The sequence below is a fragment of the Martes martes genome, assembly GCF_963455335.1.
Source record: "Martes martes genome assembly, chromosome: 9".
In the NCBI taxonomy this organism is placed as follows: domain Eukaryota; kingdom Metazoa; phylum Chordata; class Mammalia; order Carnivora; family Mustelidae; genus Martes; species Martes martes.
The window spans coordinates 43,831,665-43,846,853 of record NC_137896.1 but is presented as its reverse complement, the minus strand read 5'-3'; the positions used below and the strand labels follow the sequence as shown (position 1 = coordinate 43,846,853).

General features: G+C 39.8%; 1 protein-coding gene across 2 annotated transcripts in view; it reads left to right on the top strand.

The window, feature by feature from the left end:
* The window catches only part of RALGAPA2 (Ral GTPase activating protein catalytic subunit alpha 2), a 317,564-nt gene that overhangs the window by 194,585 nt on the left and 107,790 nt on the right, over window positions 1-15,189 (top strand). For both annotated transcript variants that reach the window (XM_080812607.1, XM_080812608.1), the window contains 5 exons: window positions 195-378; window positions 5,601-6,372; window positions 7,200-7,271; window positions 11,470-11,593; window positions 13,965-14,120. In XM_080812607.1, coding sequence (XP_080668733.1) covers window positions 195-378; window positions 5,601-6,372; window positions 7,200-7,271; window positions 11,470-11,593; window positions 13,965-14,120 — 1,308 coding nt within the window. The remainder of the gene's footprint in view (window positions 1-194; window positions 379-5,600; window positions 6,373-7,199; window positions 7,272-11,469; window positions 11,594-13,964; window positions 14,121-15,189) is intronic.

Below are 15,189 nucleotides of genomic sequence, written 5' to 3'. Positions count from 1 at the left end.
ATTGTTGTAAAAGCTGCAGAATAAACTTGCAAATAACAAGAAGATGTTTTAGAATGGAAGGGATTCTATGTCTTCAAGTATTACCAAGCCTGTCAAGTATTACCTGCCTCCTAAGTGCTGTTGTGGTTTGGCAGGTTGTCAGGGACAGGGGGTTAGTCACATCCATGGCACACATTTTCTTCTGTTTCTCACAGGTTCTGCACTGCTGTGTTTGTGGCTCAAGCACATATACCCAGCAGAGTCACTACACACTGACCCTGGCTGATCTGTCCTCCCCGGATTACGATCCTTTCCTGCCACTGGCAAATGTGAAGAATTCGGAGCCAGTCCAGTATCATTCTTCAGCAGATTTGGGAAACCTGCTCACAGTTGAAGAGGGTGAGATTCTTCATAATAATAATTCTCATGGGTGGGAAAAGGAAAGATTGTAGCCTTTGCCCATGCTTGCTACGTTATTTTTAAAAATTAACTTGTTTCTGCTTTCTAGACTCCTCTGTGATAGTAAGCTCTGCCTGCCTTGTTTCTTTTTTTCTGTTTCTTCGCCCCCTCTCTCTTTTCCTATCTTAGTTGAATTTTGTATTGAGGACCGATATGTTTCAGACCCATGAGACCCATAGAAAAAGTCTCATTTTCTACCCCAGAGGAATTTTACATGTAACTAGAGAGACAGGATTAATGCAGGACTCATTCATGAACCAGTAGCACTGTGGCAGGTTCCTGTGAGGAAGGACCTAAGCCAGACTTAGAAGGATGGGCAGACTTTGAAAGGATCTCGTGGAGGGTTGCAGACTAGGAAAGCATTGTAGAGAGGTGGGGATTTGCATGCCACAGTTTGAGGATCACTCTGCTGATGGCAGGGGGTCTATTTTAGAATATGTGGGTATTGTCAGGATTAGGAACTGCTGTATGATCTCCTCAATCACCTTCTTTCTGAAAGGACAAAAGCCTGTCTCTGGGCTTTGAGATGTGAGTCCAAAGGTAGGTATATCACCTGTACATGTGAAATACTCGTGAAATGCGTAAACTCTGAATATTGATGAATCATATCAAATATGCCATATCATATCAAAATACCAATCAAAATTTCCTGATTGCGATACTGTACTATAGCTATGCTATGTAAGATATTACCAGGGGAATGAAGGCTATTTGGGATCTCTCTGTATTATTTCTTACAAGTGCATGTGAATCTTCAATTGTCTAAAAGTTAAAAGTTAAAAAAAAAAAAAAGTGGGTGTGGAGTTTTAGATCATCCATGAAAATGTTATGGACTTTGCAAGTTAAAACCTAGGTCCAAGGATGGAACCTTAGGGGGGAAAAACACTGTAAAGAAAAAGGAATGAGATAATGTCACCAGGAAAGCAAAGTTAGGGAAGTAGAAAAAGAACCCAGAAAGAGTCAGTTCTGAAAAGTTGAGGGAAGAAAGGGAATAAGGAGCCAAGAAAAGTAAACAGAGCTAGGTACTTCAAAACCATCAGGGAGGGTGAAGCCAAAACAAGAGCTTTTTTAATTCCCAGCTAAGCATTTGGTGGTGAGTTTTGCTGAATACTTTAGGCATAGCAGTTAGTCTATAGCCAGATAGCCTGAGCAAGTGATTTGGGGTTGACTATTTGGACCCCCAAGACATTCTTCTTATAGGGCCTGTGGTGGAGAAAGGAAGGATAGTAGCCAGGTGAGGGCACAGAGTCCAGGGCTATGCTTGCAAGACTGTAGAATCTGGAGTATGGTTTAGGCCAAGAGGAAGGGGACAGGCGAGGTGACAATGAAGAAGATAGGAGTGGGGGCACCATTCAGGGGCAAAGGCTCTGGGATCGTCCAGTCCTGATTTTATAGATGAGAAACTGAGGTGAAGGGATTTTTCCAAAGGTACACAAGTCAGAGGTAAGGGAGGTGAAATTTGAATTGAAGATATAATGACCAAGTTTCTGAAATATCACAGTATTTACTCTGAGATTTTTCCACAGAATAGACTAAAGACTTTTAGTTATGCTGGTGGATGGTACCTGGCACATTTTCACATTGTCATCTCAGTTGACCTCCATTTGCTTGATCATTTAGTTGTCTTTTTCTGGACTTCCGCTCTTCTTTCAAAGTCCACTATTTATAGGTGGCTCCGTTGTTAAGTGCCTGTCTTCGGCTCAGGTCATGATCCCCGGGGCCTGTCAAATAAATAAATAAAATCTTTAAAAATAAATAAAGTGCACTATTTTCCTGATTCTCCCCCCATGATTATAAATTCAAGCCATATCTTTAAAAAATAATCAGAATGACCCTTGATCCATTTCTTTTGTTGGTTCCTACCATACAGTTCCCATATGGCTATCCCTAAAAGAGGTTGACCACATATTATGAACTGTCACTTGAAAATAGCAGGAGATTGATAGGTTAGTGGAAAATGAAAAACCTAAAAATGCACATTTAAATTTTAGGACCTCCTTGCTTTCAATGTACAACACTCTTGGACTTTATTTCCCAGAAACCTCAGACCTTGTGCAAGCTGCTTGTCCTAACATAGTTCTTTGGTACTAAAAGTAACTGTTTGAACTTCAGTGGCAAAGGAGTTTTAAAATTCACTAACACTTTAACTAGATAAAAAAGCAAAGCAGCTTTAAAACATATTGGCATGCACAGACACTCTTGTTGAGTGGGTATACCCTCTTAAGAATGAGAGGAAAATTAAAGATGATAGCTGAAATATTTTAGGTTAAACAAAAATGTGCTTGTATTTGAGAGTTTTTTTTTTCATTCAGTGTCATAATTTATCATTCATAACCAAACTGTTTTTTCCCTCATGTTTCTGGGAAGTAATACTGTATTTTTATCTATTATATTCAAGTGACTCTTTCATTCACTATTATGTACTATTTGATATAAATACTACTTTCAAACAGTTGCAAGCAAGAGACACATTCAGTTGCCTCCAGCTGAGGTGCCTGCTGGCCCAGCTCAAGGAAAAGTCAGGGATGGTAAACACAGGTGCTCAAATTTCTCATCATTAATACCTAATTGCTTTAAAAAGAAGGAAAGAGGGGAGCTTTAAAAGCTGAAATTTAAAAGACAAAACTAAAACTAAAATTACTGCCTTTCTGTTTCATCTCTAAATTTAGCGAAATAAGAGAAATAGATTATATTTTTTCATGGTTTGTGGAAGCTATGAGATTTTCTCATGAATGGAGTCTAGTTTTCTCTTTATTTTTCAGGGAACCACAGGCAGTAGATGCAGCTGAAGTCTGTCAGGAAAAAACAATTTTTACTTCACAAATACTCCCTTTCCTTACTTTTCAATACCAAAAATATTTGGAGTTTTTATTGGGTGTGTCACGGTTTATGGCTTGATTAGTGTGACTCCACTCGATTTTCCACTGTAGAATTCAAATACATTCTTTAAAATACAAATTTGTATGTATCTCAGATTGAAAGCACAACCTATGTAAGTAAAAGCAGAGGAAAGTTGCTTTTCCAGTTATAATTGTCTGCGTTGGGCTTTACCAAATTGGACCTTTGTCCTCAGTTCCGTAGCCTGCTCTGTTGAGTTATCACCATGCGCTGTCGTACACCATAGTCTCCTGAACCCCCAGCTGGCTGTGTCTTTGTTGTTTGGGGCATTAACATTTCTGACAGAGCACATATTCATATGGAATGATAAGCATGAATAAAAAGCATCTGTAACTTTTGAAAAAGTTAATATGGACACAAAAGCAAAGGCATTCATAACTGTGATTTCAGGGGAATTAGTTGAGGTGTTTAAATTTCTCAGCTGTATGGAAATCATACACTTTTCTACAAGGGTCAGGAAGGACAGTTAAATTTGTCAGAGATGGATGTAAATGACCTTTGGTTATGAAAACTGAAGTTTTCATGTGAGATTTTACTTTGCATTCTTGCATACAGTAATTTCTTGTTCACTGAATAGCAAAAATTTAGAAGAAATTCAAGAAAAGGTCAGGACAATCTTGTTCATCAGTCATCACACTGAGGTTCCTACACTCTAGGATTTGATTGTTTCTTGGTAGGATTTATACATCATACAATTAATGTTTCATAGATAAGTTCATTGAATTTTTAATGTCTGAGAGGGAAGTTATTTAGCATCAGAAAGTATAATTTAGAGTTATTTGTGTTTAATTAATATTTGAGTTTTCTATTATGATTTTAGAAACCAAGTATTTCTTAAACCTTTAAGCCCAAAGTACAAGTCTTATTTAAATATCCAGTGATATTTTTTATTGAAATTAAAAGAGTTCATTTTCAGTTGTTCTTCGATTAATACACAGTTCTTTTCTTTTCTTTTTTTTTTTTAAAGATTTTATTTATTTATTTGACAGACAGAGATCACAAGTAGGCAGAGAGACAGGCAGAGAGAGAGGAGGAAGCAGGCTCCCTGCTGAGCAGAGAGCCCGATTCAGGGCTCGATCCCAGAACCCTGGGATCATGACCTGAGCCGAAGGCAGAGGCTTTAACCCACTGAGCCACCCAGGCGCCCCTACACAGTTCTTTTCTAACCTTGGCAAATTACAATTTCTCTGACCACTCTGAAGCTTAAGTGGTTTTTTTCCCTCCGTGCTTACCAGTTGTTTCTCTGCTTCTTCCTTTACTCCTCCAGCATTTCACAGAGCCCACCTTCGCATGCTAATGTCAGTCTTCCTACAGTTTTGAAGCCTTAAACATTTTGTAAGTCACTTGCTCTTAGGCCTTTAATTATCAACTGCAAATTCAGTTAAAACCTATTTCTATGAGTTAATTAATGAATCGGATTCCATTAAATATTTAAAATGTCCAAGCAACAAAACATAAATTGTCACAAAGATCTTAAAGCAGATTTCTTCAAATCCATCCATGATGTCACAAGCTTGATTCATTTCCTCATCAGCATCTGCCTTTACCCTGGTGAAGGGAGTGGAGTAACCTCTGTGACCTGGACCTCCAGCCCACCACTTTTCCCACCAAATCCTCTCTAGCTGCAGGTTCCACCTCCCAGAACTCCCTGAACCATCAGCTCTTTCAGGACAGGGAAATTCTCTGGTTTACTGCTGTATTTACAGATTTTTAAGTGTTCCTAGAATGAGATCTTCATGGAAGTTGGTTCTTTTAGCAATCTATTTATTTGCTTGTTTGTTTATTTATTTTTTAAAATTAACATATAGTGTATTATTTATTTCGGGGGTACAGGTTTGTGATTCATCAGTCTTACACCCATCACTCCACTATAGCACATACCCTCCCCAATGTCCATCACCCAGGTACCCCATCCCCCCCACTCCCCTCCCCTCCAGCAACCTGCAGTTTGTTTCCTGAGATTAAGAGTCTATTATAGTTTGTCTCCCTGTCTGGTTTTGTCTTGTTTCATTTTTTCCTCTCTTCCCCTACGATCTTCTGCCTTGTTTCTTATTCCACATACCCGTTCATATGATAATTGTCTTTCTATGATTGACTTATTTCTAGCAATCTATATAAATTGTACTTTTAATTCACACAGAATTAGTGTCAAAAAAGAAAATAGATGAAAAAAATGTCCAGACTAAAACAAATCCAACATTCCGAGTACAGATTTTGACCTTCCTTCCCCATTGTCTGCTATGTTCCCTTATCCCGGCTCACAGAGCGGAAAAGGAGGAGTTTGGAGCTGATTCCCCTGACTGCCCGCATGGTGATGGCCCACCTGGTGAACCACCTGGGACACTTCCCACTGTGTGGGGGCCCCGCTGTGCTGCACAGCCTGGTCAGTGAGAACCATGACAACACACACGCCGAGGCCCCCGAGCTATCTTCCGAGGTGTTCCGGAGCCCAAACCTTCAGCTCTTTGTGCTGAATGACAGCACCCTCATCTCCTACCTTCAGACACCCTCAGAAAGGCCAGCAGGCGGCTCACGGGGGGGTGCCTTGTCAGACGTCAGAGTAATCGTGCGGGATATCTCAGGGAAGTACTCTTGGGACGGGAAGGTTTTGTATGGACCATTGGAAGGCTGCTTAGCCCCCAGCAGCAGAAATCCTGCATTTCTGATTTCGGGCTGGCAACCTCAAGCTTTGGGAGCTCAGAAGGATTTTTCTCAAATTGAGGAGGGAGATGATGTCCTCGACAAACTACTTGAAAACATTGGCCACACAAGTCCCGAATGCCTTTTACCATCACAGCTAAATCTAAATGAGCCCTCCCCACCCCCACGGGGAATGAACCGTGACCAGGAGAAGGAAATCATCGAGGTCATTTTGCGCCAGAATGCCCAAGAAGACAACTACATCCAGAGGTGTAACTCTGATTCAGCCATGAAGATCACCAGCCAGGAGCAGCCCTCACCAGTAGAGCCACGAGGACCCTTTTATTTCTGCAGGTTGTTGCTCGATGACTTGGGGATGAATTCTTGGGACAGAAGGTAACAATCCTCTCTAGACCCTCACCTATTTTATCATTATTTTTGTGTGTTTGTTCTTGTTCTCAGTTTGGGTTTGGGAAGCAGAGAATAGAAATGGAGGTTTTTCTTTCTACGTTTACAGTTTATTTTCTGCTGCTAAGTTAAAGCTACAGGTGGAACTAATTGTGCTCTACTGATGCACATACTGAATATCAGACATCTCTTATATTTTAAAGAGTATCAGACATTTTCTGTGTGCGTGTGTGTGTGTGTTTTAATTACTGCTCTGTCCATTATTGCTTCTGTTGTCACAAAAGATGCAAATGGATTCCAAAGATGAATAAGCCACCATCTCACCCGAGGTCTGGTGAAGGAGGTAGACTTGGCACAACTCTGATGAAAGATAGCACATGGGGGTCCAAGAGGAACAGTTAATCCAGTGCAAAGTGTGGGACGGTAAGGGAAGGCTCTGTGAAAGGGCGGGGCTTGAACTGGATCCTGACAGTGGAGTGGGGTTTCTAAGGACAGAGATAGGGAAGAGGGATTCACAGCAGAGCTGATAGTGAAAAAAGGCACAGACAGGCACACACACATCAGTGACACACTTATTCACCTCTGAGCCATCCAGTGTCAATGGATAGTGATGGGGTGTCATGGAATTTTGATGCCTTCAAATGTCTTAAGGAGAATGGAGCTCATTCTGTGGGCTCAGATCATAAATCTTTCATGAATGAAGAGGGTTATGGATGGGTATGTGGATGGATGAATAGGTAGGTTTGTTGTTTGATTAGAAAGGGAAGAATTGGTCTGTGATTATACATCTTTTCTTACATCTCTTTTTTTAATAGAAAAAATTTCCATCTGTTGAAGAAAAATTCCAAACTATTGAGAGAGCTAAAAAATCTGGACTCCCGTCAGTGGTATGTGAAAGTATATGACTCTACTTCCTTCCTGTCTATGTGTATGTGTGCTTGGATGACAGAGCTGCAGGAATGAACACACCTGCAGAGACACCCAAAGGTCATTCTGTAATCAGAATCTGGTAACATCTGCACATGCCATATCTTTGGTGTTTTCCCCCTTGAGGAGTAAGCTTACATGCTTACTATGCTGAGAAGAAGTCATTGCTCCCATCTAATCTGTCTTTGGTTGAGGACCTTTTCATGTGGCAGCCGGTGGACATTCATTCTCATTTAATCTCTGTAGAGATTAAATTCCTCTTTCTCCAATGAGGAACAGAGGCTTACCAGGCTCATACACCTACCTGTGCTCACACGTAACCATGTTGTTTGAACCAAGTGAGTCTGACTTCATAACCCGTGTTGTGTCCCAATGCACTGGCTGCAGTCTCTGCTCTATAACGTGGGCAAGCTTAAAACCAGTGTGTTTCAGTTAGTAATTTCCTAGTAGTGAGGCTTCTTCTCAAAGCTGATCAAATCTCAGGTGCGCCCCTTATCTGTACAATCTTAGAAGCAATTCTACAGATGAACTCAGGAACAGTTTTTGATTTGGGGTAAATGTGTGCTTCCAAAAACATCTCAGGCAATAGTAAGTGTAGTGCTTTGTACCTAACAGGTGCTTCAAAGTCTTGAATAAACTGCTTGTTTAGTCTTAGTTTTTTAAAAAACTCATTTTCTAAAAAATAGCTTTTTGTTCCTCTCTTATTCCCCATAGAATATCATTAGGTATCTCATTATAGATGAAAAACCTGAAGCCATTATTCCTCACATTGCCCTTCATCATATTCAGTTTCCCAATTGTTGTTATGCTTCTTTTTCTCTAGAGGCACAGAGACCAAATTCTCTGTGGAAACTCTGTGAAGCGTTTCTTGTGAAGGACTCAGGGGTTCACTTCTCTCTCCCTCTTGTCCTCCAGTATTAAGCAAGCAGTCACTTGGGCTCCAAACTCAGCTTTTCAAGCATATGTTGAATTATTCCTTGCTTCCTAGTATTAAGTGAATACATTGGTATCTTGTAATTGTGGCCAATTTGAGTGTTAATGCACTTTAGTTGCATGAGGTACAATTGGATGAACTCCCTGGGGTGCTGTTGCAGTAAAATATGGCTTTGGAGAGCTGATCAGCAAACCTTCTGTCCCTTGATTAACCTTTGCTTAAAATCCAAACTCCTGGATTTAGTATTTTCTTAATATCTAAAAAAGGTATCAATTTACTTTGTTAATAGTACAGGGTATGTTTGAGGTTCTTTTTGAAAAAAAAAAAAAAAAGTGGAAATAAGTTGGGGACTCTAGGTATGAGAAATCTAGACAGTCCCATGTATTGGTTAGAATATACCTTGTCCCTCAACTTTTAGTTAGGGTGGCTGTGTTTATTTCTGATACCAGTTTATCTCCCTGCTGTCAAGGCATAGTTCCTGCTTAGCATGTTCTTAGGAAAAGTAGAGACTGCGTGGGAACTATCATCTATATACTGTGAAGATAGTGAAGATGTACAAGGTGTCATAAACGCACATGCAAATGACAGTGGGCTCCTCTTTTAAATATTAATACCTCTTGTTACCACAAGGTAAAGTGAAAGTTAAGATCATGGGTTTTTTTCTTTGTTTGGCTTTGTAATGTGACAGCACAAGGAAACTGACCTATTTTGGTCTATTCCTAATAAGAAAGAAAAATGCATTCTAATGAGGAAGAGGAAATGTTGATTTTATGTGCCTGCGTTCCTGAATTACCTGCTCCTTCGTGCATTGGTGGTGCAGCTTATGGATATGAAGTGCTGTTGCTAATTATCATTTCAAAAGCCTGGCTCTAATAAGACCAGACACAGCGTCTGATCCTGGCAGGCTCTCTGTGGTGCTAACATTTTGGAGGATGTGAAATTTGATGAATGTTTACAGCTAAAGGTCACCTTTCCTTACACCTACATCAGTCAGGCAGTCACTGGGGCTTAGCTCTTGTGCTCCCATGTTGAGTTAATGAGGACTCAAGGACCTGCGAGCAACTACAAGATAAAAAGCTTGGACTTTGAGGAGAGTCAACGAAAATGTTTCAGATAAACCTGAGATGGTCTTGTTATATGTATAGAACAGAGAACAATCACATGCTGAGGACTTTTGAATATACAGAGAGAGCTATAGAAAGGAATTGAGTGACTATACTTTTTCTCCTTTTGTTGAAAAAGTCTTTCAGGTCATAAGTCATCTCTGTCATCATCTGAGCCCCCAAATTATTATAGCTCTGAGAATAAGCTAGTCAGATTCTAGTGGGTGTGTCCTGCCTGTCACTGAGGGAATAAATGGTGTGGTAGTTTCAGGGCTCTGTACTGCATGAGGACAAGCTTTCTGACAGTCTGAGAGCACATGGTCTCTACTCTAGAGCATCAGTCCCCTGGATCAGTCACCACAAAACTTCCCTCTTCTCGCAGCAATGGTTGGTTCCCATTAAGAGAGGTGCCCCAACTGTGTGCTTGTTCCATGCCAGTCAGAGCATTCAGGATGTCCACCTCCTCCAGAGGTAGCAGGATAGTGCTCATCAAAAGCCTTAAAAGGAGGCAATGACCAAGATTCTTTTTCTATGAATGTATTCAAAGGACATATCAAAGATAATGTTATAGTGTCTTTAAAACTGGAAGCAACTTAAAGGTCCAATGATAAGGATTTGGGATAAGGTGTATTCATATACTGGAACGTTACACAACCATTAATAACTTTGTCATACAAACACATGGTATAAAAGTGTTCCCACTCAAAAATGGTTTACATGGTGACTTTTATGTTATGCATATTTTATACAGTAAAAAAAGTGTTCACAAATATTTTAAGTGAAAATTACCAGTTGCAAAACAGGGTGTAGTAACTTCTCACTTTTGTATGTGAAAATGCATCTTAAAATCCTAACAGTTGCAATTTCAACATAGAAGCAAAGAACATAAGTGAATTTTTATTCTTCTCTTTCCTTTCTGTATTTTCTAATTTTACTCATGAACTGTGGGAGAAATGAATCCTTGATTTATTTTTATGATTTTTTAGTTCAGTTTCATTTCATTCTGCTTAATAAGTAAAAACGTAAGTTCTACGGAAGGAAATATTTGCAAATATGTTAAAATATAGAGCCCAAATTCCACTAGTATAGGTGTCTAATCAGATTATGGTGCTAAGATGTTGAACAATTAAGACTGTAGAAACATTTCTTTATGTTTGACACTTGGTAGTTTTTCCTATGAGATTTTTCAGAATGCAGTGCAAAAATAATAAGGAAGGTAGAACTGCTCTGCTGGCGATAATCCAAAATTTTAAAAAATAGAGACTTGAGTAAAACTTGGATGATGGGGGCACAGAATGAGTGGTTCTTGATGAAAGCTCTGAATTAGCACAGTGTCTTCACCTCTAAACTATCACCAAATTGCCAGGTAAAAAAGTCTAGTTATTTCGAAACTTTAGGGTATAATTTGTAGAAATTGGTTATTGATATATTTATATATAGCATCGGGTCTCTTGTCAATCTTGTCAGAGATTTAACTGAGCAGCTACTATATGCCAAGGACCAGGGTACATATAGAAAAGGCAAAAAGGCAGGACTCCTGTCCTCAGAGTACAGATCGTGTTAACTTGATTTAACAGCAAAGCACCCAAAATCCATCATGGAGGAAGTGGATGAATGGTACAGTTCCAGTCAGGGAGCTCTCTAGTATCCTTCTTTCAAAGCGTGTTAAGTGAAATATAGACAGTCACATAGACCTAGTCTCAACTGGTATCTATGTGAAATGCTTTCACCTATATATTTTTTTTTACACCAAAAATGTAGAGAGTTTTTCCAATAATGTGTTCTAACATGCTGTTAAATATGTCACATGTTCTGAGAATGATCTCAAGAACCAGACTGCCCTGCTTCAATTCCTGGCCTCCCACTTGCTGTGTGCTTTTTGTTTAATTTTCTGTGCCTCCTTTCAACCACCTCTACAAGGGAAGTGATGATAATTGTCTCTTTAGAGTGTTTGCAAAGAGTGAATGAGACCATGTGTTGAACCTTGTCAGAACAGTGACTGACCCCTAGTAAATTCTCTGTAATGTAAAGCTTTGTATTAGGAGTCATGCTGGTAGCTGTAGTGAAATAAAATTTTTAAAATATGAGAATTCTAACTCCTTTAAATTGAAAAATTTATAGCCGCGAAACACACAAAATTGCGGTGTTTTACATTGCTGAAGGTCAAGAAGACAAGTGTTCGATCCTCTCCAATGAAAGAGGAAGCCAAGCATATGAAGACTTTGTTGCCGGACTTGGATGGGAGGTAATTCATTTCATTTGGGAGCTATTTATTGACCAGCACTATTTAAAGATGTATATAAACTGAACATCAATCGGGACGCCTGGGTGGCTCAGTTGGTTGGGCGGCTGCCTTTGGCTCAGGTCATGATCCCAGCTTCTTGGGATCGAGTCCCACATCAGGCTCCTTGGTCGGCGGGGAGCCTGCTTCTCCATCTGCCTTTGCCTACCACTCTCTGCCTGTGCTCGCTCGCTCTCTCTCTCTAACAAATAAATAAATTACCAAAAAAAAAAGTAAAAATAAACTGAACATCAATCATACAAGGTTTTACATTCAAATCTAGTACAGATAGTGTTACAGAGTTGATGAATGTATTGAATTTGGCATCTTCTGTTAGTTGCTTTTCAGTACTTCATACATGAACTTTTGTTTCCCTTAACTTTTCCTTTAATGTTATTTCATCTGCTTTTTATCCAAACTGAGGAGTCAAATTGACTCACCCAGCCATAGACAGTATATGGGAAGAGAAGATAAATATGGGCAGAGAAGCATTGGTTTTAGCTGCAGTATGGAGACTGGAGAAGAAATAAGTGACTTGGTGGATAAAAATATGAAGAAAGAGCTGGATGAAGTCAAAAATTGTCATGAAAATAGAATAGAGTAGCCATTATGGTTTATCAGCCAACCTCTTTCTCTAAGGGAGATCCCAGGATGACTGATACTGAAAGAATTCGCTTTTTCTCTGCTGAATAATAGTCTGACAGACAGACATATACATTTATACACATGTGTGCCTGCACACACACCTATCTGTCTCTTGGAACATAAATCTAAAGGAAATTATATCTCCAGAATCCAAAAGAACTCAGAGTAGTTATAATGGAAATCAGCATATCTGAAATAGTTTCCTTACTTTTCCTTACTTTTGTTTTGGTTTCTTGGTTATCTGTGCTGTGGGAAACTTTCTAGGTACATAAATAAGACTTGTCTCTGAGAGTTAAATGTTAACAAGGAAGCTAATATGAAGATGGGGACAGGAGAACCCTACATCAAGGTCAAGACCATGTACTTTACAAAATGTCAAGTAGATTTTAATCTGAAAGAGTTAACTGTACTCCAATAAGTTGTCCTTCTTACTAATGAAGTGACTTTTTATTTATTGTAGAATATACTTAATCGTTTTAACCAATATACTTTTTAAACCAACACATTCTTAACTGGAGTTTTAAGAAAAGACTAGAACATTAATTTAGTGTATATATTGATTATATTTGGCACAGAAGAGATTCTTCTATTGCTTTTTTTTCAGTTGTGTTACAACAGGTGCTTTACTGAAAGAATACTAGTTCATGAAAAGTTAAATTTTAAAAAGGGGGTTTGGGTCCTAGGCAATGACTAAGAAGTGATTATTCACACCATAACTTGAAAAAGAATAATAATAATAAAAGAATGATAATTCCCAGACTTGTAGTAGTGGTGTAAATCAGAACAACCCCTTTGAAGCATAGTTTACCAATGGCTGTTAAATTTTTTTTTTTTTAAAGATTTTATTTATTTATTTAGGCAGAGTGGCAGGCAGAGAGAGAGGAGGAAGCAGGCTCCCCGCTGAGCAGAGAGCCTGATGCGAGCCTCAATCCCAGGACCCTGGGATCATGACCTGAGCCGAAGGCAGAGGCTTAACCCACTGAGCCACCCAGGCGCCCCATGGCTGTTAAATTTTAAAACATCTTTAATCTTTGATATAACATCCTACCAAAACATTCCTTTGAATGCTCCTTGTGATTTGATCATACCAGCACTGTTTGAGAAAGTAGAAAATCCCATAAATCCATTAACAGGGAAACTGTGTGTGTGTGTGTGTACATAAACACATACAAATACACATACATACACACGCGTATTCATATGTTTGTATGTATAAGACGGAAAAAAGCTAGAGAAATGTGCATCAAATTTGTGATGGTGCCTTTCTTAGGTTGATAGGATTTTGGAGCACTTTCATTGTAACGGTTTCTTCCTTTTTTTTTTAAGATATTATTTATTTATTTGACAGAGAGAGAGAAGGAGAGAACACAAGCAGGGGGAGAGGCAAAGGTAGAGAGAGAAGCAGGCTCCCTGCAAAGCAGGGGAAGCCTGATACGGGACTCTATCCCAGGACTCCGGGATCATGACCTGAGCTGAAGGCAGTGGCTTAAACAGCTGAGCTACCTAGGCATCCCCACTGTGAAGGTTTCTTTAATGTTTTGATTTTATCTAATTTAGTATTGTATTTGTTTGTTATCAGATATCAAAATAAAAATAATTATATTTCTTTAAAAGAAAGGACATTTTTGCTTGGTGAATGAGGACAATTTAGGGTTGACCCTCACTCTTCCCTCTTTGTTACCTGCGTCAGGTGGATCTCTCAACCCACTGTGGGTTCATGGGTGGACTTCAGCGCAATGGCAGCACGGGGCAGACTGCCCCTTACTATGCTACCTCGACTGTGGAAGTGATTTTCCACGTTTCAACTCGGATGCCATCAGACTCAGATGATTCACTCACCAAAAAGGTAAGAAGCCTCTTTGAGGATGGAGGACCATTCTTAGCTACCATGGTTTATAGGTGAGGCTCTTGTAGTCCAGTCAAAGCCCTTGGCATGACATGCACCAAGACTGATTTCCTCTGGGTGCAATTTCAGTGTATTTCTTCTCAAGCTACAGTTGTAATTAATCTGAAATATCTAACTTGGCAAAACTAGACAAAGAAATAAATGAAAAGTTTGAGTCATAAATCCTAAGATTAAGATATAGGAAAAGGAAGGGTCTTAAATGTTGTTAATTTTGGATCTTCCTTCATCTGACTGTTAACTGACAGAAAATAGCATTGTTAACCTCTCAGGTTGGCAAAGGTCTTAAGATGCAAGGACTCTGTCCTGACAGATTGCTGAGAAAGCAGGCACCTCCCAGGCTTGCTGGGGGCAATTGGGCAGTATCTGTGAAAATCACAAGTAGGTGTGCTCCTGCCTAGGGGTCCCGCCTTTGGCACGGACCTTGTTTCTCTTCCAACTTGGGCCCAGGAGGCAGTTTTCTCTAGAATTGAGAGGAAACCTCCTCCACCTCTGAGGAACTCCCCAGGGCTACATGGCCCTGAACTTTCAAACCTGCAAGATGTTCACTTCAGGCAACCCTCTATTAGAGGTGAGGAGCACCTTAAAAGAAGAGGAATCCTAGTCTGGGAAGGAAGCCTAGAAATCTGACTCACTTCTCTGAGTTTCCAGATGAAAGGAACAACTGCAGCTAGCCTGCTAGTGGGTGGCAGAGTGAGCCTGGAATCCCTACCTCACACCCACTCACTTCCTACAAGGATGCAAGAAAACTACAGCAGCACCTCAGTGGATGGGAAAATAGCTCATTCAGGAACTAAAAAATCATTAAAGGATTAAGTGTGGTGGTTATAGCCAGGGACTAGAGACAGGCAGACGTGGGCTCAACTGTTAGTACTCTGCGCCTCAGTTTCCCCATCTACTAAACGAGATTGAAAACAGTCACAGGGTTGTTGTGAAGTAAATGGATAATGCTCATACAACTGCTTAGCATGGTGCCTGGTGTAGGATCTCTAACATCAGCCCTCGTCATTGC